The following is a 20,729-nucleotide window of genomic DNA, read 5'->3' as shown; positions in this document are numbered from 1 at the left end:
GAGAAATGTATAGATTTATCTATAAGTATACCTACATTTCGGCCATTCGGGCATTACAGTTGTGGGAAATTACATAATGAAGGCACGAAGTGTGCACCACGTCGATTGGTGCACACATAAATGCAGAAATGCAGAAAAATGCCGAAAAATGCAGGAATTCACTTCCCTTCGCAATAATTTTCGCACAGAACAGTACGAAATACTTTTCACTGTTTCGTAAATGCTGGCCATGTACGAAACGGTCGAATTCTAGCAACCAGTAGAGTGCGTAGGAAAACTCTAACGTGTGCCGAGGTGCATTGTTATACGAAGCTCGAATTGCCATCGATCATGCTGCAAACAATGTCGCCTATATTGGGACCACTCGCGAACTTCTGAGCGGTCGGCTAGAAGCACGGACTGAGGCGCAGCCATAATGTCGCGTTCCCATAAAGAGGCTCAGCGGGAACGTCCCTAATAAAAGCGTGCCGAAGAAGCGTCTCAGCGAGATGACACACGCACTGGCCACCACGATCGTCGTCGTCGTCGTTGCAGCTGTGCTCGACCATGCGAATCCAGGCGAAAGGAAGCAAACAAGTTGAGTTCGTATTTGCCAGATTTCATGCTATTGACTGTTCCCGAACAGGCTTTTATTTTTCGGTCACTTTCGATGCCGGAACGGACCGCCCTATCCGCCGCGATCTGTGAATCAGACAGTGCTGACGTCACATGAGATGTACCATAGTCCAAAATAGGCGGCGTCACTCCAATTTTTTATTTTTTCATTTTTTGTTTCTTTTTATAACGCACACCTTCCCGAAGCTCTTGAATTTAAAGCGCACGGAAGCATCAACCAGTCAGCAGTCGAAATAAGCCAGAGACGTTTAGAGTATTAGCGGGAAAAAACAACAGGGAAGACATTGGTACTGCCGGATCCGTTACAGGCATGGGTAGCTGTACGAGGTGGCTAGAGACGTTTTAAAGAAGAGAAAATATATTAAGTTCGATACAAAAATGACAGAATGAAAAGCGTGTATAGAATACCTGATTAACTGAAGCAGGCTGGGTGACTGTCGCTGCCCCGATGCCAAGACGACGACGACGACGACGACGACGACGACGACAACAACAACAACAACAACAACAACAACAACAACAACAACAACAACAACAACAACAACAACAACAACAACAACAACAACAACAACAACAACAACAACAACAACAACAACAACAACAACAACAACAACAACAACAACAATCATTTTCTCGCATACAAAAGCTCTCTTATAGCTACGAATGTCGAATTCATTATTACAGAATCTGTAATATTTCAACCTTTAGTGTCAGTTTAACGTAGCTAGAAAAAACACGCTGGTGAATTCGTGCTTGACAAATCTGGAGGGCGCTTAAGAGGAAGCTTTAGCTCGGGCCCAACTCCGACGCGGCCTATTCAAATACATGTAAAACGCAAAAACGTTTTTATGAGATAACCCCTGGACCGATTTTGATGAAATTTGCCGCATTTGAAAGAGAAAGTTAAATTCTAGTGACTGTTGGAAGCGGAATTTCGATTTAGGGCTTGCATTTTCCTAAAACGATTTTCAAATATTTGACCGTTTGAAAAAAATAGAATCACGAAGTTTACAAATTCATAGCTCTGCATCAAGAACCGATATCGCGGTTCTGTAAACGGCATTCATTAGATCATTCAAAGCGGACAAATTCAATATGTCATTTTACATCTTACGTGAATTTGTTACGTTGGTTACAACGGTTTTGCAAAAGTTGTATTTCCCTATGATTAAATTTTTTCATATTCATGTGCAACATATCAATTTTGTCCGCTTTAGATGTACTATTAGATGCAATTCACAGAATTGTATTATCATTTTTAGTGGTTAAGTTACAGAGTTGTAAACTTGATAGTTTCGTTTTTTGAAAATTTCCGATTTTTGCCAATTTTTAATAAAAAATTGACAATCAAACTAAAAAATTCGAAACCAACAGTCACTAGATTTTAAGTTTGTCTTTTAAATGCAACAAACCTCGTCAAAATTGGTGCAGTGGTTGCCGAGAAAAACGAATTCTCCTTTTACATGTATTTAGATAGGAGCACTCGAGCTAAAGCTTCCTCTTAAGCTTCGCCTTTAGAAGTAAAACGCGATAACATTCAAAGACCCCCGACTGCTTTTCATGCTTCCCGGCAACTGCAGCTTATGTAACCGTAACGTTGACCAGGAAACGCTGGCGGCGAACGCTATGCACGCAGGCAAGCTTTCTGGTAGAAACGCGGCCTCTTGCATGGGTAGATCTCTTGTTGTTGTTTCGCACTTTCAATATTTCAGCCTGATAAAGAGCTAACATTAAAGCTATGCGCTGTCGGTGTTTTCTTTTTCTTGATTACATTTGTTTGTGGTATGCCGTTCTCAAAATTCTGAGGAATAACTTTGTAAAGAATGAAAGACTAGGCATGAGCAACTTTGGTGGTAGAAGAGTGGTTGGGCATGCTTGGTTCAGAATTTTTTTCGAAATCAAATTAAGTACGAATCCGTATTGCCACATTTGCGAATATTTCGTTGTGTTTTGCTGATTGCTTGCTTTTATGTAAATTTGTCATATGTTATACACACATCGATGTATAACTAACACATGCATTACGTATGATTGATGATTTGTGCTTTTGATTATTTTTTTTTTATGATGATGTACCTAATCTTCTCTGTTCATAGTGTATTGTTTGTTTTGTGTTCTGCTTTGCTGTGCCTGTCCGAAGTGCAGCCCGAAGAGTAGGCCCAGTCAGGAGACAGATTGTCTCCTTTTGCATCTCTTCGTGGGCATTTCTTGAAATGTCCCAATAAAAACGAAATCTAAATCTAAATAAAAAATTATTTTTGCCAAGGCCGTATTTTCTGCAACGTGGGGCCCTTATCGCTATCGCGTTAATTACGACACGAACGAACGCTACCTTTCATGCCCACTTACACAGCTCCGTGTATAGTTTTGCCAGTTCCGTTTTCCAAGAACAACTCCAAGTAAACGAGACTGAGCAGGAGCCATTGCTACGGAACCTGGAAGTACAACTACGAGCACAAGTACGTGCCACCATTCCGAGAAGACAGGGGGAAGTCGGGAGGTGGAAATTTGAGACGATGAGCAAAACGAGAACAAGGTGAAAGCAGGAGCCCACGTTTTGACAAGGGGACTTGTCTTCTTCAAGTCGACATATGCTCTCCTCGCCCCAGTAAATATAGGTGGGGTTCTTCTAAAGCGGCGAGGGAGAGACACACGGCCGTTGACACGTGATTGACAGGCGGCCGTGTCACTGGCTTTGTGCTCCAGCACTCCTTTATTCACAATTCTACATCCTCGCCACTAACACACCTTCGCTCATTGCCGCACCCACCCACCTTACACCCTCTCCACTTTAGAAGAATCCCACGTATATATACTGTGGCGCGGAAAGCATATGTTGCCTTGAAGAAGACAAGTCCACTTGTCGGAACATCGGCTCCTGCTTTCTCCTTGTTCTCGTTTTGCTCATCATTCCGAGAACTGAACGACAAAAGATACCTCAATCGCAAATATCCAACACGCAACTGCAATACGCTGTCTTATTATCGGGAAATAACAATGGAAGTGCCAAGTGAATATTTTACCATCGTGCGTCATCGACGAAATGACAACAGCTTGACTAAGTTCTCTATTTGTTACGCCTACGCACATATCGCCGAATGTAATCTCTAATTTGCAGCAATATTTTTTAAAAGAAATTTTTCATCTTCTTTCGTGAAGGCTACGGAATAGCTGGCCTGGTTTCGTATGGCTACCCGCACTGGCAGCGGGGCATCACGGGCGAATGGCGACGTCCGTGGCTGATACCGGATAACCGAACGCGTGTGGTGGTGACTTGCTCGGGCATCGAATTCGTGCCCCGCCACGCCTGGGGCGCCCGATCACCCAAGGGTTGGGACGCGCTCAAGGTGCAACCAGTGCCTCGATTCTTCGTGCACCACACGACGGAAGCGGAGTGCTTCGACTTCTGGAGCTGCTCGCAGAGGATGCGCTACTGGCAGAACTTTCACATGGACACCAGAGGTATATGGCCGTGGCCTCGGGAAGTGCGAAACGATGCGCGTAATTCGGGGGACATTGCTGTGACCGAACGTGTTCTTCGGAAACCTGCGAAATAGATTCACGAAACGAAACGGAGCTCTATACGGGTTAAAGTTGCTATTGGGGCGTGTTGGTTCACCATTGTCCGCGTTATGGACAAGAGAAAAGAACGAATAACACACACACACACACACACACACACACACACACACACACACACACACACACACACACACACACACACACACACACACACACACACACACACACACACACACACACACACACACACACACACACACACACACACACGCACGCACGCACGCACGCACGCACGCACGCACGCACGCACGCACGCACGCACGCACGCACGCACGCACGCACACACACACACACACACACACACACACACACACACACACACACACACACACACACGCACGCACACACACACACACGCACGCACGCACACGCACACGCACACACACAGACACACACACGCACACACATACTCAATGGGGCTATATGCATATCTGCCAACTCTCCCGACATTTTCGTAAAGTTTACGGATTCGGGCACATTATACAATGTTACGAATGCTGCGCCGTGTTTTACGAAAAATAAAGACTCTTTTGAAAATGTCTTAAAGGTGTTGTAAGACGGGGTGGCGGAATATGGTAAGAAGTAGACGAAAAAAAGAAAAAGTGATGGTATTTGCGCCGCTTCTTGTTGCAGTGCACTACGCCGTTTACCAGATGCGATATTTGCTTCGAGCAAGGGCCCTATAACGTAAACCTACTCCAATCTGTTTTTATTCCAAACTCCTAACGTCGGATTTACGTAACCGCCGATGAGAGCATCGGCTGGTAATCCACAGCGTTGTTTGAAAAGCCCAATCAAACGCGCTTCTCTTTTATAGCATGTCACTTTCATTTGCTTTCAAAGCGAATAGCGTTGCCTACAGTGAGCAGTTTTACTTATCTAATTGGCTGAGAAGAGGCGAGGAGCACTCTCAAAGGGAGAGAGATTTCATGGGTCGAGCCATCACAGTGAAAGTAGATAACCGGATGAGGAGGCTGGTGCCGGAGTCTGCGCTTGGTAGGTGTTATTACAAACAACGGATACTATGTAACCATTTCTACATATTCTGGAAGATACAACACGTCCTGCTGCACGTTCTAGAAGACGAACTGACTAAAACTGGATAGCGCACCACGACCACTGATCATTTAGAGTATGGTATGAGGAGTGCCGGGCGCATTATCGCTTTTATTTATATTTAAATACTGCAACCTTATACAAGATCTTAGCAGCGTAGTACACATGCTAATACACAGAAAAGCAACAAAAATGGGCTAACTGCGTACAATATGAAACACGTTATTATGAACGTCACTACAGGCACAACATTAAACTGTGGTAGAAACGATATCAATAAGAAAAGAAATTATCAGGGAAAGTAGTCCAAAAGAAAAAAAAATGACAAAGAAGGAAAAGAAAAATAGAAAAGCACTATCTCGGACAAAGCAACATGTTTTTATCTTTCCCTTGTTCCCTGAAGATATGTTTCGAAAGTCGACAAATAATCCTGGTTTACTATTATGCATGCCAGCTTGTTCCACTCAACTGCAGTTCTGAGAAAATCTGAATATTTAAACCAGTTAACACGTGTAGTAAATGAAGTTATAGCCAATAAGCGTCTCCCACGTAGCAAAGCCTGTAGAATAGATGAGAATACGTAGCGGCCGTTTATTAGTTGATAAAAGAATTTTAAATATGGGCGATTTCTGTTAGCTACAGAAGGTAAGCCATGGCACTCTCGCCGAAATTGCTGGGCCCATGGCCATAAAAAATAGCACGGCGAAACGCACTGAATGCGCTGCGCTCGAACATTTTTACGAAGATACAGGCACCCTTAACAAGTTCTAGACATCGCACTGAATAGATACACAATATAAGTACGACTTGCTTTCATTATTTGTAATTATAGCGCCTGTATATTTCGTGTTACACTCTTTTGTATTATGTGCCGAAACATACTATTGACTATTGACTGCTTGACTTGACTATTTTAACTCTGTAATTCCTCATCTGTTCACCCACTCATCGCAGTCTACATCGCGGCCGCTTGTGTGACTTTGTTTGTGACTTTGTTTACAAACTCATTGTGATGCGATTGCCTTTGCCTTTTATATTTATATGATCGTGGATGTATAGGACTGTGTGCTGTGATTTTGTAACCCCATGACGTCGTTTCATTTCATTTTTCTGCTACACATATCTTATATATTGTTATTTCTACCGTGAGAAAAGGAGTAGAGGTCATCATTATAGGGCCACTGCATCTCTTTCTTTTATTTTAATTTCATCAAAAAAGAAAGGAAGAAGCCACTCTGAAAAATGATGTCAGTGATAGAGGTACGCCCACAGATATTGGAAGTAAGCATAATAGCCTATTTTTGTAGATTTTCTAGCTTCCTAACATCGGCTTTTAGTGAGGGACTCCCATATAGTAAGCACGCATTCCAAAACTGGGCGATTCAGCGTTTTATATACGAAGAGAAGTACAGAGGGTGCAGATTCTTTTAACGAACGTCTTAAAAAGAACAATGTGGGGCCAAAATTTGATGTTACTGTACAGGCATGTTTTGTCCAGGACAGATCCTTAGTTATGCAGAGACCAAGGTATTTGTAATGTGTTACCTCTGACAAAGAAGAGTTTTCAGTGCCATAATGATACGCAAGCGGCTTCTCTATTAGTGTTATTTTCCCGTATGCCGTCTTTTCAATATTAACGCACGTTTGCCATTGCGTGCACCTTTAAACCACCCTTTTGAAATCCCTATTTAATTTGAGTTAGTCGTCATGTGATGTTATTTTTCTGATACAGCACGCAGTCTTCAGCGTAGAGCTTAATTTTAACAGAAAGATTGTTAACGATATCATTTATATGTAATAAGTATGAGAGCGCATCGAGGGCGGATCCCTGGGCAACGCGAGAGTTAACGATAACTAAGTCTGACAACATTCTATTCTCAATAACAAGTTGACAGCGGTTCAAGAGATAGGCTTCAGTCCATGCTAATATCTTATCATATTCGAGTACAAAACTCAACTTATGAAGAAATTTTTTGTGGGAGACATCAAAACGCTTTGCTCAAGTCCATGAATATAGCATTTGTTTGTTTTTTGTGTACTGTGCTAGCGAAATTATCTGTAGTTTAAACTGAGTAGCCGTCGAAAAGCTACGTCTCAACGTGGCTTTTCGGCTGCTCAACAGCCGCTCAAAAACAAGGTCAGCTGCTCAACATTTAAAAAGTCGTTTGCCACGACTGTGCTGATTTGACGGCTGCTTAGTGCAGCCTCAGCATTTGGTGTGATCAAGAGGACGCTTGTGTGTGTGATGAGCAATATTTTATGCCGAAGAAGCTTATTTTACGCTAGCGAGCGCTCATTCATAAACGATACTCGTTTCGGCTGCTGGCGTGAGAGGCGCCGTTTCACGTGGTGCAATTTTTCTAGCGACTTTACATTTGCGAAGTGACCTTGCGAAAGCAAGGCGCATGTGCAAGCAAACGAATTTTCAAGCGAAATCAGACCTTGTCAAAAGGGCATAATGAACCTCGATCTTTGTACATTGTGAGAAACTAACACTCGCGTCATATAAATCCAGATTTCGTGGTTAATAAATCTCATTCTTCAGCTGCAGATGGCCCCGAATGGGTCCCAAACGAATCAACCAGGATAAGCTCTAGGCATTTCGTCAACGAACAAAAAAGCACAATCGAAAGTAATCCTGACAACAACCCGACGCGTCTTCCGGACCTTTACAAAGTGCGACGACGTGACGAGAATAATCTGACGCATAAAAAGACCTAATAAATAAGGGCTGGTTTGTCTCACTTGCCGCGCGGAGCGACTCGTAGTTGTGCCGATTACGTCGGCAAGTAGGTCCCGGTTCTGTGTTCAGCAGTGAGCCACGACAGACCGCTTACAACTGCATCAAAACCGCAAAGGCTTTCGTTTGGCGCTATGCCAGACGACGACGAAGCACACAGAGCGTTAGAGCACCGTGGTGTCACACAGTCGATTTCAATTAAGATCGCACCCAACCGAATGAAATCTCCCTATATCGAGCAAGCATGGTCACTGCAACACGGTCCAACAATTCTAATCGAGTTAGTTTAGCTCACTCGGCATGGCGGTGCTGACGACAGCCTACGATCGCGATCGTGAAGCACGGACTGGATGCGCGGATAGCGACAGACTGAATGCATATCGAGCAAGATCGCGATCCAAAGTGACCGTGCAGCTGTACCCGGTCCGGATCGAGCTGTATAGCGATCTAAAGTAACAATGTGACATGGGCATCAAATGATCGGCCGCTGCTTCCGACGCGCCGGAGCGAAATGAGGCAAGCATCGCCAACAGCGACGCGTCGATTAAAAATCGGTCAACCTATTAGAAGCACAGCGTTTTGGGGTGCCAGTTTAGTGATTTAAATGTTAGTGTCACAGTAGGCTTTATTCGCGTGCAGGATGACTTCGTAAAGTTGTTGTCCCTGCTGCACTTCGCGTGAACGTCCAGGCCTGCCACTTTCGCGGACAGAACATGTGAAGTAGCGCGCAGCTTGTCTCCGTTGGTTAACGCAGCAGCAAGAAAATACTCTCCTATTCCTTTAATATGCCTAAACCTGCAGAAGGTACTTACCGAGGACCTCGCTTGCACCTTCAAGTACACGGGAAACGGCAAATCACGGATATACGTGCGGCTTTCGGCGACAGGTGCACGTCGTGCACGTAATTTCGCGGTCTTCCCACCTGCCCAGTGTTGCGCCGCTCGCCACAGGCGGCGCTGAGCAGCGCGGCACCGTTTGCTGTCCAGTGGCGCCGCCTGTTCGCTGGATGGAGCCTATAGTGACACCTACTAGGAACAGATCAAGGATAAAATTCTATACTTTTGTGAAGTCTGTAACAACTTGTAATAAATCGAAGCTAAACGCTATGTCAGCCACAACGTTTTCGGTACTATGAGAAGATTACGAGAAAAAAAAGTGTTCCCAGTGATGTTTGGTGGGTTGTAATCGCCAGTTAGTATCAATTATTTGTCTTGTTTAACCTGAGAATACAAATAAGCTGATAACGCTTCAACTTCGCAACAGAAGACTTGGGAGCTCCATACACAGCTCCAAGGATGTACCTAAATTTATTCACGTATAATTTGCAGAACATACTTTCAACATCTTGAACATCAAGCAGTCTCTACAGTTGTATCAAGAGTTATACAGGATAGCAATACCTCCCCTTCTACTGTTACGATTTCTTCGTAGCAATTTGTAGTTCTTTGGAACAAGCTCACTGTCCAATGTTTTGTCGCTTAACCATGTTTCGGTAAGTACGGCTATGTCGGAATCAACTGAGAAAAGTGCGCTCTCAAGTTGAACAGCTTTATTTACGACACTGCGGCATTTCATGTTTAGAATTGAAAAGGACTTGCTCCTTATTCTACAAAGTCATTTCTATTTACTAAGCTTGTGGCGTTTCTCCTCGGCTTTATCTCACCCAAACATTACACCGTCCGCACTTAACTTACTAAACACAAGCTTGGCATTGGCGCCGTTTTACTTTTCCTGATTCGCACTTTGTTATAACATTTTCCTTATATCACGTACTTTGAGGAAGAAGTCTTCGTTACAGAAAGCGTTGTTCCCTTTAACATTGAATAAGCCCACAGAACAGCGAGTTTCTCTCGGTAATATAAAAGTTTGATGATCACTGGATGTCTTTTGCCCCCTTTTCCCCTAGTCGGTGGCATCTTTCTAGGCAACTGATAGTGAGTTCTAGCTTTTTCTTGAACAGGCCATTTTCCAACATTTTTGTCAAGCTATCTGCTGTCTCGTTCTCTTGCTCCTGTAAGCCGTACACGATCAAGATATTCCGTCTACCTCTATGTTCAAGCTCTTCTAATTTGTTTTGCAGATATGAAACAGGCTGTCCCAAAGTTGTGACAGTCGTCTTCACACCGTTTGATTCTGGCTCTAAGGCTGCAACAGGGACAAGTTAGCCTCCAGACCTCTTAATCTGCTGTTCCTACCCACTATATCTGCTTTTTTTTTGGTTCGCCGGTAGCCACCACGGTAGCCATCATCATGGTAGCCATCATGTTATTCTGTCCAACGAGTAGTTGAATTAAAAGTTCCTTCTCATTTGGGCCTGGGTTCGCCTCAATATTGCCACATGACAACGAGTTGAAGATCAAAGGCGACGTATCGCTCAGAACTCGAGCAATAATCAGTGCCCACGGTTGCGACCGCATTTATTGGCGATAGTAATAATTACGGACACTCTAGGTGGATGTTAGCCGTCGTCGTGATGTTCCGTACATACTTATGCTGTATATGCAAGCTAGATATCATTGAACCGTCAAAGTTGTTCAGACAGGTCTTTGTTCTTGACTGAATTATTGCTCAGAATATTTTACAATTTCAGCCTTTAAGCAAAACTAATGAAACATTTCATTTACAGCTCGTACCTTCTATCCTATAACTTCTTACTATTAAAAAGTGCAAATACATATTCGTTCATAAAATCTGAAAACGATGTAATTTCACCGGCACCGCTCTTTACGGGCAACGCAGTAGCGTATGTATATCACAGGCCCTATGTAAACGACGGGTCGAAGCGTTTAAGCGTGCCAGCAACTATGGCGCTCCCGCGTATCTGTCGCATCCGCGTATAGTGAGAACACCGCCCCACGAGTACAGGCGCAACGCTAAACCTTGCTGCCGCTGCCTGTGCTTCGCCTTTCGGGCGAAACTGCCCTTTATTATTCACTCACTCACTCACTCACTCACTCACTCACTCACTCACTCACTCACTCACTCACTCACTCACTCACTCACTCACTCACTCACTCACTCACTCACTCACTCACTCACTCACTCACGCACTCACTCACGCACTCACTCACTCACTCACTCAAACTTACACTGTGTTTGCAGACTGGTACGACCTCGGCTACAGCTTCCTCATCGGTGGCGACGGACGGGTGTACGTGGCGCGAGGGTGGGACGCAAGCGGCGCCCACACCAAGGGACACAACGAAGACGCGCTGGCTGCGTCCTTCATCGGCGACTTCTCGAGCCACCTGCCCACACCGCGGGCCATCTGGGCGCTGCACAGGCTGCTGTAGTGCGGCGTCGCTTTGGTAATGTTTGCCACTGCAGGGAAACACTCGATATACAGTGGCACCCTGACTATTTCATTCTGCTGCTAAGAACGAGGTCACCGGTTCGATAACCGCCGTTTTATTACATACGTAGTACACGAATGATAACTGATAGGATTGATAACTGGGAGAGTGGGTATGCAAAGGTCATGATAGTACTGTTACGCTGTGGCGACGGCACGGCAGTGAAGGCAGCCACTGCCAAAAGTGTGAGTTAGAAATCTGATTAAACGAGGCTCATACACAGCACACTGGCCTTGCGCCGAGCAATAAACAGATAACATTAATAATCCGGTAAAGTACGGTGTCAAAAGTAAAACAATGTAAGCGTAACAATACGAACAACGCGACAACACGGGGCAAGAGGTTGTTTCCTTTCTTTTGACACCGTAGTGTAGAGTGCATTCTAATCAACATATATGCAACATCAATATTGCTGGAAAAGAAAATGAGAGGCGTAGCCTTAGGCGACATAAAGTCAGCAGTTCAAATGATTCATCAAGCGCAACTCGATGATATTGTACATTTGGTACTAGGAAGAAGAAGTAAAGTTGTGCAGGCATTCTATTGAGCAGAATCTGTTGATCCGTTTGAGTAACGGAATGCGTGCGTACCCACTAAGGGATGCGCTGTCGCGTGCGGCAGGAGATTAGACGGAGTGGCGAGTTCAAGGAACTAATACGTGTATAGGGTAAGCATGGTTGATATACAGAAGCGGGCAGCTGGAGAACTCTGCCGTTAGTCAAGATAGCGTGATCATTATGGAACGTATGTGTTAAGGAAGTAGAGTAAGTAGCAATCGGCACGCGCGTCTACAGGGAGAGCATTTATATAATCCTGTCATGAAGACCTTGCTTCTGGCACGAAGAGTTGGTATGCAGAAGTGGCCTCCTGTCGTTTCTTCCATTTTCCGTTTACAGCAGAAAGGTGACAGCCTTTTGTCATGCTTTCTTGCTTTACCTTTTGCCGGTGTTTGTTTTCACCGGACTATCACTGTTATGAAAGTATTGAAGAACTCGGATTGGCGTGCTGTACACTATCAGATTGTGTGCGCATTGTGAATAGTGCTATACTTTCTCCACTGTTTACAAGCGCCAGAGTAAACTGTGGAATGTACGGCGGGTCTCGTTTCAATAGCGGACGGACTTGACTCATGGTATCAGGTTTGACGACCGTGCTCGCCGCTACTGTAGCGCTTCGAATGCTGCTGGTCTTTCGTCCAGCGAGGTATTACGTTATTAAGGCACACTTCTGGTAGCGCTTGATTCTTCACCACCACTACAAAGGAACAATTATCATCGCCTACAACGACAGCACTTTAATTTCAGATGATTTGCTTGTACTCTGCCATTTTTTTTCTTTTTCTGTTCTGCGGTTGCCACTTGACTGAATCAAGCCTCTCATATTTCAGATAATTTTTCTCGCTACAAGTAGAGCCGGTTTAAAGGGAACTAACCAGCAATCGAAACACCTCTTCGCAGGGCAAGATTCGTCCTGATTACACCATTCACGGCCACCGAGACGCCTACTGCACAAGTTGCCCCGGTGACGCCCTGTATGAATACATCGGTCGGTGGAGTCACTTCCGCGGGAAACTCCAAAAGTACACCTGCGATCCGCCTGGGCGCAGGGAACGCAGTGTGCCCCATTAAAAGAACTCTGCCTAAAAGCGTTAAATTTGAAAATGGCGCTGGTATAAAAGAATGATGACCTAACCTATGTTCCGACGTATTCGAGCGTAAGCATAAAAATGTTTCTTCATTTCAATGGCACGTATCCTCCTATACGACGTCTTCATTCTATGTGTGAATCGAGACGTCAGAACAATATTGTGGTTTTAACGGTCCAATGGTGGTCAAAATTAATCCGGAGTCCCCCACTACGGCGTGCCTCATAATCAAACCGTAGTTTTGACACAAAAAACCCAAGAATTCAATTCAGTTCGATATTTGGACAGCGTAGTTCGCATGTGCAAGGGTCATACAGCACACATGGTTATTGCACGTTGAAAAAGCTGGCCGTTTGCTCTGAAGAGCAGAGACTTGGGCATGTTTGCGTAGTTCACGTTATAATATAGGAACAGCGCGAGAGACAAGGACAAACGTAGCAAGACACTAGCGCACTGCTCGGCCACACGACGTCGTTTGTCGTAGAGCCCTCATTAACACAACCAGCTATCCGGTGATATATACAAGTATATAGTGACGTATACGTGTACAGTTATGGTGACCAGGCGGAATTCACTATCTAAGGGCATCTATATTCCTCCTGCGGAACGGATCACAATAAGGTAAAAACGCCTTTCACACTTAAAATATGTAAGCACCAAGGAGTCAGTGGTACAATAGCAGTGCGAAGCGAGAGTGGACCGAACGCTGAAGTCGGTGGTGCAAGGTGGGCTTGTCGGCGGTTCATGCGGTCTAGAGAAATAGTGCACACAGGAACAGGGTCAAAAGAAGATATGAAAATACCGGATGTATTCGTGTTTTCTTGTCTTTTATCGTCCCTCTTCCTGCCCACGATGTTCCTATGAACCATCACGAATGCTGGAGCCAACGTGTGATTACATCGTCATTATTTGGCTGCCTTTTAATTTACCCTAAGGGCCTCTGATGGCATTACATAGAGGAGAGATAAATACAGAAAAATGTACCATATCAATACAGCTATGGCATAACGTAGTGCAGCGAGATATGAGGTACTCAAAGCAATATTATGCATAGAAGTGAATGCTGCGTCATAACTATACACGGAAACGAATGACTGCGTAAGAATTAAGTGCACATAACTCATAACTGTTCTGGTGTGGTTATTTTAGTTATTTCCTAAAATTTCTGTAAGTGTGTCCTTGGATACGTCATGGTCGGTAATAAAAGCGCCAGATTTGGTAAAAAAATTCCACTCTTCTACAGCTAGGTTAAGAAAAGAAAAGCGCATTCTATGCTTTCGCGCAAACATTGGCCAAGCCTTGTGTTGTGATAAATGGGTGCAAATACATTGGCACGCTGGTTCAATTAGTGTTGTATAGTTAGTTGGATTGTTGTAGTGTTTGTGACAGAATGTTAGGCCAGAAATTATTCTTCTAATTTCCAGTGATGGCACATCGATACTATTCTTAATGGCTGAAATGCTTGAATGCGAAGAAAACTGTGTGGCGATGAGAATAGCTGCTTTATTTTCAAGGGCTTCCAATTTGCTTACTAAATGTGACTGGTGAGGGCTCCATACAAATGAATCAATCGCAAATTCTAATTTTGATCCTATGTAAGTGGTATGCGCAAGTAGTTTTGTGTCTTTGTCAGTGTGAATTATATAGCTCGGGGGTCCATGTCGGTGTCACCAAGGCGTTCGTCGCTCTGCCATGCCAAACATAAAAACGCTCGTTAGGCTGCCATGCTGGGACATCCAACAGCTTTCGCCGGGAGATGGGACTTCGTGTTTCAGAAAACGACTTGTGAAAAATGAAGGTAGGTGGCGGCATTGCACGGAAATTCTCGAATCAGCGCCTTGTAACGTCGTCGGTTGTGGCAACATCCTGTCGCACAACGTCCTGTCACGGCCGTGAAGCGCGCGCTGCCGTTAGGTCAGAGATCAAGGCAAAATTTGTATATAATTTGGAACCCGACTTTATTCTTAAATTTGTGAATATTTGGTGCGCGTTATATGCACTATAATACAGTACTTTCGGACGTGCTGTGGTCCAAATACTCCGCAATGTAATGTTAGGAGCACTGAGTACCTCCAAGTAAAGGGAAATAATTTACTGGTACTCCCCTTAACGAAAGCTTGCTGACGTGAGGCTTCAGAGAGGACAAAATCCCACGGACAAAATTACACGCTGACTAATGACTATAGAAGACTTATGGCAAAGGATGATTTGCACTGAACAACGAGCAAGAAATGTGAACACAAGAGGAGTAATTGTCCTACCCACAATTCTAACTGGAGCGGTCTATAGAAAGAGTTACTGCAGAAAATTTTATACATGTATGTTATAACTAATCGGGTTTAACGAGCCCAAAACTACATGAGGACTGTGAGATGTCGTATCGCGAGGCCTCAGAATTATTTCTACAATCAGGGCTTCTTCAACGTTCACTCAAAGCAAGGTATCCGAACGTCTACACATTTCGAACTTATCGGAATGCAGCTGACACGGCCTGGAGTCGAAGTCCATGCACAATAGCATGCGTCCATTGCTTTGCACTGTTTCATCCACCCTTTCGGTATACACAGCTCTCACATTGTGCGGTTACACTGTTATATGAAGGGCGATTCATTAAGTTGCGCACATTGTTGACTGTGTTCGCACAGTCTCCAAACATCTGAACAGTTGGAAGCGTATGACGTCGCGCCTCCATAAGATGGCCTGGGAAGGTGCTCGGAGCGAGCAAAGCGTTTGGACATGTTTCGCGCACAGGCCACCACGATTGTTATCATTGCGGCCCTGCTTGTATACGCCACTCCAGACGAAAGGAGGCCAACAAGCTGAGTTTATCTCCCGCATTGCATGGGATTTTCATTTTTGTGATCTCGATTGCATTTTATTGCCAAAGCAAGCTTCCTGTACTTTCTTTTCTTTTATGACCATTTACATGGGCCTTCTTAGGGGGATATTCACATAAAAGTGTGGCTGTTAAATGCAGCATTGTTTGCGGTACTGCTTATGAGAAGAGCACGTCATAGTTCTAGCATCGGTGCAATTTATTGATGAGGAAACACTGTACTTGAAAGCAATAGGCAGATACATTGTATTTGGTCGGAGATATATAACAGCGCTGGACCTGCCGTCAGGACACGTTGCACAAACCAAAACGACTGTTCAAGCACAGAATAAGGCCCGATGAACAGCGCATAAGAACTCGGACAGAGAATAGAAAAATAAAATCACCATCCAAGCGCTCCGTAAAGAACACCGAAGCTGAAACGTGCGGCCCCGGTGTTTAACACTGGGTTAATCCCGACTGCTCATTAAAAGACGGCCTGGTAGGCTGCCGGGTCCTCGGTACGCAGTTGCTGCACATTTGTGATTGGTTCAGATAAAGCACCAAAAGAACAAACTATAATCTGCACGTGGCACGGGAAATGTGTATATACATTGTTTGAGTTAGTGAAAGTGCAGGGATACGCTAGCCTGAATTTAAACTAAAGAATGAGCGCGGAATAAAGCCAACAGTTAGGTCTAACGTCTTTCCTGCTACTCTGCATGGACGAAAGGGATGGCGGAAGAAGATGATGAGAAGGGCAATGATGACAAAAAAGTAAAAGAAAAAAAATAAATGTATGTAGTAAATGTTCAAGAGTATGTAATCAAGGGAAGCATTAACCTGGAGCATTTATTCTTTTGTTACCCTGACGAAGACAGGTGAACCTTTGTCAGAGCGTTGGGTCCGGGCTTGGCTCCAGCCAGAAAAATCCTTTGCTCGTTCACTGTCGTTGAATTCATTCCCACCTTCATTTGACCCCTTTGCCTTTTCTGGACATATTGTTAAGTTATATGCACTAAGGAAAATGGGGTTCTGCATCTAGCGTCAACTTAACTCTTGCGCAAAAACCTCACAATAATCGCTAGCGCCTGTCTAGCCAGGTTCATTTATCAAAGTACAGCTTGACTATGCGTGCTTTGCCAAAGCACCAGGGCGCATGAAAGCTGTTGCTGTCAGACTGCTGTTTGCAAGCGAATGAAAAGGTGCCTGCAACGTTTCTTTCGGGGTCCTTTCGTGAAGGCTATCGACTCGCTGGCCCGACTTCGTACGGCTACTCTGACTGGGACCGAGGGCTGAGCGGCGCACTGTGGCCTGCCCGACTGCTGGACGACAAGATTCGGGCGACGCTAGCCTGCTCGGGCATCGAGTTCGTGCCTCGCTACGCGTGGGGCGGCCGGGAGCCCAAGTTGCGGGAACGACTGAAGGTGCAACCCGTGCCACGGGTGTTCGTGCATCACACAGCCGGTGGGGAGTGCTTTGACCCATGGACCTGCTCCGAGTGGATGCGCTACATTCAACACTTCCACATGGACGCCAGAGGTATATTGTACGGCGGCGGGCCATACTTAATGCGTTAGCATTCTTAGGGTACTTCACGCACTTTTTGGGGGCTACCTTTCTATCTATGCGTGTGTGTCCCGAACTGTTTTTTTCCGCCCACCTGGATCACCACCCGAGTCACTAGCACCAACCTGGGTCAGTGTGCTACCCACGAATGCGCACCTGGCTGCTGTGCTGAGGGAACAGGGTTTGAAACGGACCATCGGACTGACTTGGCTCACTGAGTATGTGGCAATGTGCACATATGCGCCGCTGTTGGCTTTATAAGGCAGCAGTTGCTGCCCTGACGAAGGCAAGTTTCCTTGTCGGAACGCTGACTTCAGCGAAATTCCTTGTTCTACCACTGTTCATCATTTCAGGCCTCCATCTCCCTGTGAAATTCTGTCATGTTTGCCTTCCTTTAATGAACAACGGTGCCAACACCAGGGAGTTGGACCTAATTGTACAGAAACGCATCTGCAGAACAGCGATAACACAGGGCTGACATGCTTTGCCTGTGCGGTTGCCCTGTTTTTGAAAGCAAATATTGCAGTATGGATTGAAAATCAACTAATGTCGGATGGTTTCTAGCAGAATATTAAAAGAGAGAAACATGGTTTGGTAGATCATGCGATGCGTCGAGCAGGTAGCTAATGGTCTATTAGAGCAACAGATAAATGCTAGGCTAACGAAACGCTGTACAGCGTGGCGAAGAAATCATGAAATTTGCAGATATACTATAGGATGGAGTCAGACGACGTAGAGCGCAGGGAAGATTGGAGAACGGCCAGAGAGCCCTTCGTCCTAAGGTGCCATTATAGACAGTGTAAAATTTTGCGATGTTATTGAAATCCATCATGTTGACATATTGAGCTCACCAGGGAGGCTGTAGCAGCCCCGTGAGTTAACCAGTGCTCACAAGATGGCGGATTATACAATATTTTGGTATTCGACAGTGTCCAGGATATCAACTCCACAGAAGACTTAAATTGGCTACGTGTTCAAGATAGGAGAATGCCATAACTTAAAGAAATCTGTTGTTAGATGGTAAACACAAAGATCTCGAAACAGAGGTGCTCGTGCGCCAGCACACCGTTTCTTTAAGGACGTGGAATCTCTTAAGGTTCCTAAAATTATTGCACGTTTAAAACATCCTTGGTATAAACTAGATGAAGTAATGTCCGTAGTGATGTAGAGGACAGTGAACTGGGATGTATTCCTTACATATTCAAGCAATCATGCATATAATGCCGGGCATTTGCAGGGCCGTGTTTGCAATGAAACATATTTATGGACTTGGTTTATGTGAAGTGCCCACAGTGACGAGTTCGTGCTCATGCATCTGCAGAAGCAATACCGTTAATTGGGTCTGCGTTTCTGTTTGCAGCTGACTGAGAGAAGAATTGATGTCACAATATTTTTTTGAATTCATTGCTCGAAAAAGTATCAGCACGTTTGTGTCTTTTTCGACGTCAAGAAACGAGGAGCGCCTCCTACAGGAACATACGTCTGCCTAAGCGTATCCAATAAAAAAAATGCACATCGATGACGTCTCGAGCACGTTAGGATGACGTCTGTGTAGGCTGATTAGTTGACCCATGCATGATGGACATCTTGCAGGCTGGAACGACATTGGCTACAGCTTCCTCATCGGCGGCGGTGGGCGCGTGTACGTGGCACGGGGCTGGGACGCAGTCGGCGCCCACACCAAGGGACACAACGAAGACGCACTGGCAGTGGCCTTCTTCGGCGACTTCTCGCATCACCTGCCGACACCCGGAGCAATCAGGACACTCGACGGGCTCCTGGAGTGCGGCGTCGCCATGGTGTGTTACACAGTACCCACTGGAGCATGCCGCACAGACCCCGAGCATGCCTGTAACTCATCCAAATGAAAGAGCAAGGAACTTTAGCCCGACCGAAATTTTAAGCCCGACATTGCGCCATTCCGATATGTACAGTGCGGTACACTGTTAGAGCGAACATGAATACGTGATACAGTTGATGTTTCCGATGAACATATACAATGACGATGGCTTGTGCAGGCTGGCATACGCACATTTTCTCTATAGTGCCACCTATTGTGCTTTTCCTGCCTCCGAACGGCGCGCTTATAGACTCTACAAGAAGAGATCCGCTGATCCAAACAGTGCACGCTCACAGCGCTGGCGTTGACATCGACTGTCAGGCTGCGTCTATACATGACGCATAACCATATGTTACGGTGTTCCGTGACTTTTCGACAGAAAATAATAGCAATACAAGTTCACATAGAGTTCATTTTTAATGCCTTCTCAATGTGAATTGCACCGCGGGGAACTGACCCGTCACGTTGGCTTAGCGGCTATGGCATTACGCTGCTGAGCATGAAGTCGTGGGTTCGATTTCCAGCAGCGGTGGCTGCATTTTTGATGGGGACGAAATGCAATTACGCCCGTGTATCAGTGGGTAGCATTAGGTGCACGTTATATAACCACAAGTGGTGAAAATTAACCCGGAGTCCCCCATTAATTGCGGCCTGCATCGTAATCAGATTGCCGGTTTGACAGACGTAAAAAACCAGAATTTCATTTTGAAACACTGAACTAACCACAGTACTCACTGCAGGGCAAGATCCGTGCTAACTACACACTGCATGGTCACAGAGACGCCGCCTGCAGAGTCAGTCCAGGGGACGCCCTGTACGCCTTCCTCGGCAACTCGAAGCACTACGGAGGGAGACTGAAGAAGTACATCTGCGAGAAGCCGAGGGCTTACGAGCACGATGTGCCTACCTGATCATAATGCGATTTCAATGATAAAATGTTTCCTTGCACGCTTTTGGAGTAACGATACACAGCCAAACAAAAATGATACTTTGAGAGAAGACCAAACCACGCCGAAATTGCTATTAATGAATGTCATACATGTTGCTGTTTCTGAATGTAGAAACACGTGTGAGAATGTTGCGTCTTTTGTTGTAACAGGTGAGGCGCGAAAATTCTCTCACTTAGCCACATGCTGAATCGACTTGAATAACATTCTTGCATTCAGAAGAGAAACTTATTAGGTTATACGGAGAGTTGTAACATAATTTTTTTTTAGATTTCGGCCTTAATTCTCGTTTGCATAAATTGCGTGAGAAAATATGGCAGGAAAATAGAATGACCTTGCGCACACACATGCACACCCGTGCACACAAAATCGACTTCATTAATCTCTCATTCTGATGTCGGAAATGCTGCGACCAGCCGTTGTGAGCTACAGACTATACTGAATACGCTTACAAATTCCCACGTTACCTTCAGAACCAGTGACGGCCTTGAGGTTAGAATGTTCGGCTCGAAAATGGAACGTCGCTTGTTCGATTAATCCTACGTCGTGCCTTTTCTTTTTTAACAT

General features: G+C 45.1%; 2 protein-coding genes across 2 annotated transcripts; both read left to right on the top strand.

Annotated features, from left to right (window-relative positions):
- Nucleotides 1–373: 373 nt before the first annotated feature.
- On the top strand, nt 374–13,037 carry LOC142588409 (peptidoglycan-recognition protein 2-like). The gene is made up of 4 exons (XM_075700103.1): nt 374–576; nt 3,775–4,077; nt 11,096–11,301; nt 12,804–13,037. The coding sequence occupies exons 1-3, from the start codon at nt 489–491 to the stop codon at nt 11,284–11,286; spliced, it is 582 nt and encodes a 193-aa protein (XP_075556218.1). The 5' UTR covers nt 374–488; the 3' UTR covers nt 11,287–11,301; nt 12,804–13,037.
- Nucleotides 13,038–15,657: 2,620 nt separating this feature from the next.
- LOC142588407 (peptidoglycan recognition protein 1-like) lies at nt 15,658–20,163 on the top strand. Its single transcript, XM_075700102.1, has 4 exons — nt 15,658–15,809; nt 17,049–17,348; nt 18,969–19,174; nt 19,956–20,163. Exons 1-4 carry the CDS (start codon nt 15,728–15,730, stop codon nt 20,124–20,126), a joined length of 759 nt encoding a protein of 252 aa, XP_075556217.1. The 5' UTR covers nt 15,658–15,727; the 3' UTR covers nt 20,127–20,163.
- Nucleotides 20,164–20,729: the final 566 nt, after the last annotated feature.

This window comes from Dermacentor variabilis, chromosome 7 (assembly GCF_050947875.1).
Source record: "Dermacentor variabilis isolate Ectoservices chromosome 7, ASM5094787v1, whole genome shotgun sequence".
Lineage (NCBI taxonomy): Eukaryota > Metazoa > Arthropoda > Arachnida > Ixodida > Ixodidae > Dermacentor > Dermacentor variabilis.
The sequence above is the reverse complement of the archived record's forward strand: the minus strand, read 5'-3'. Positions and strand labels throughout refer to the sequence as shown.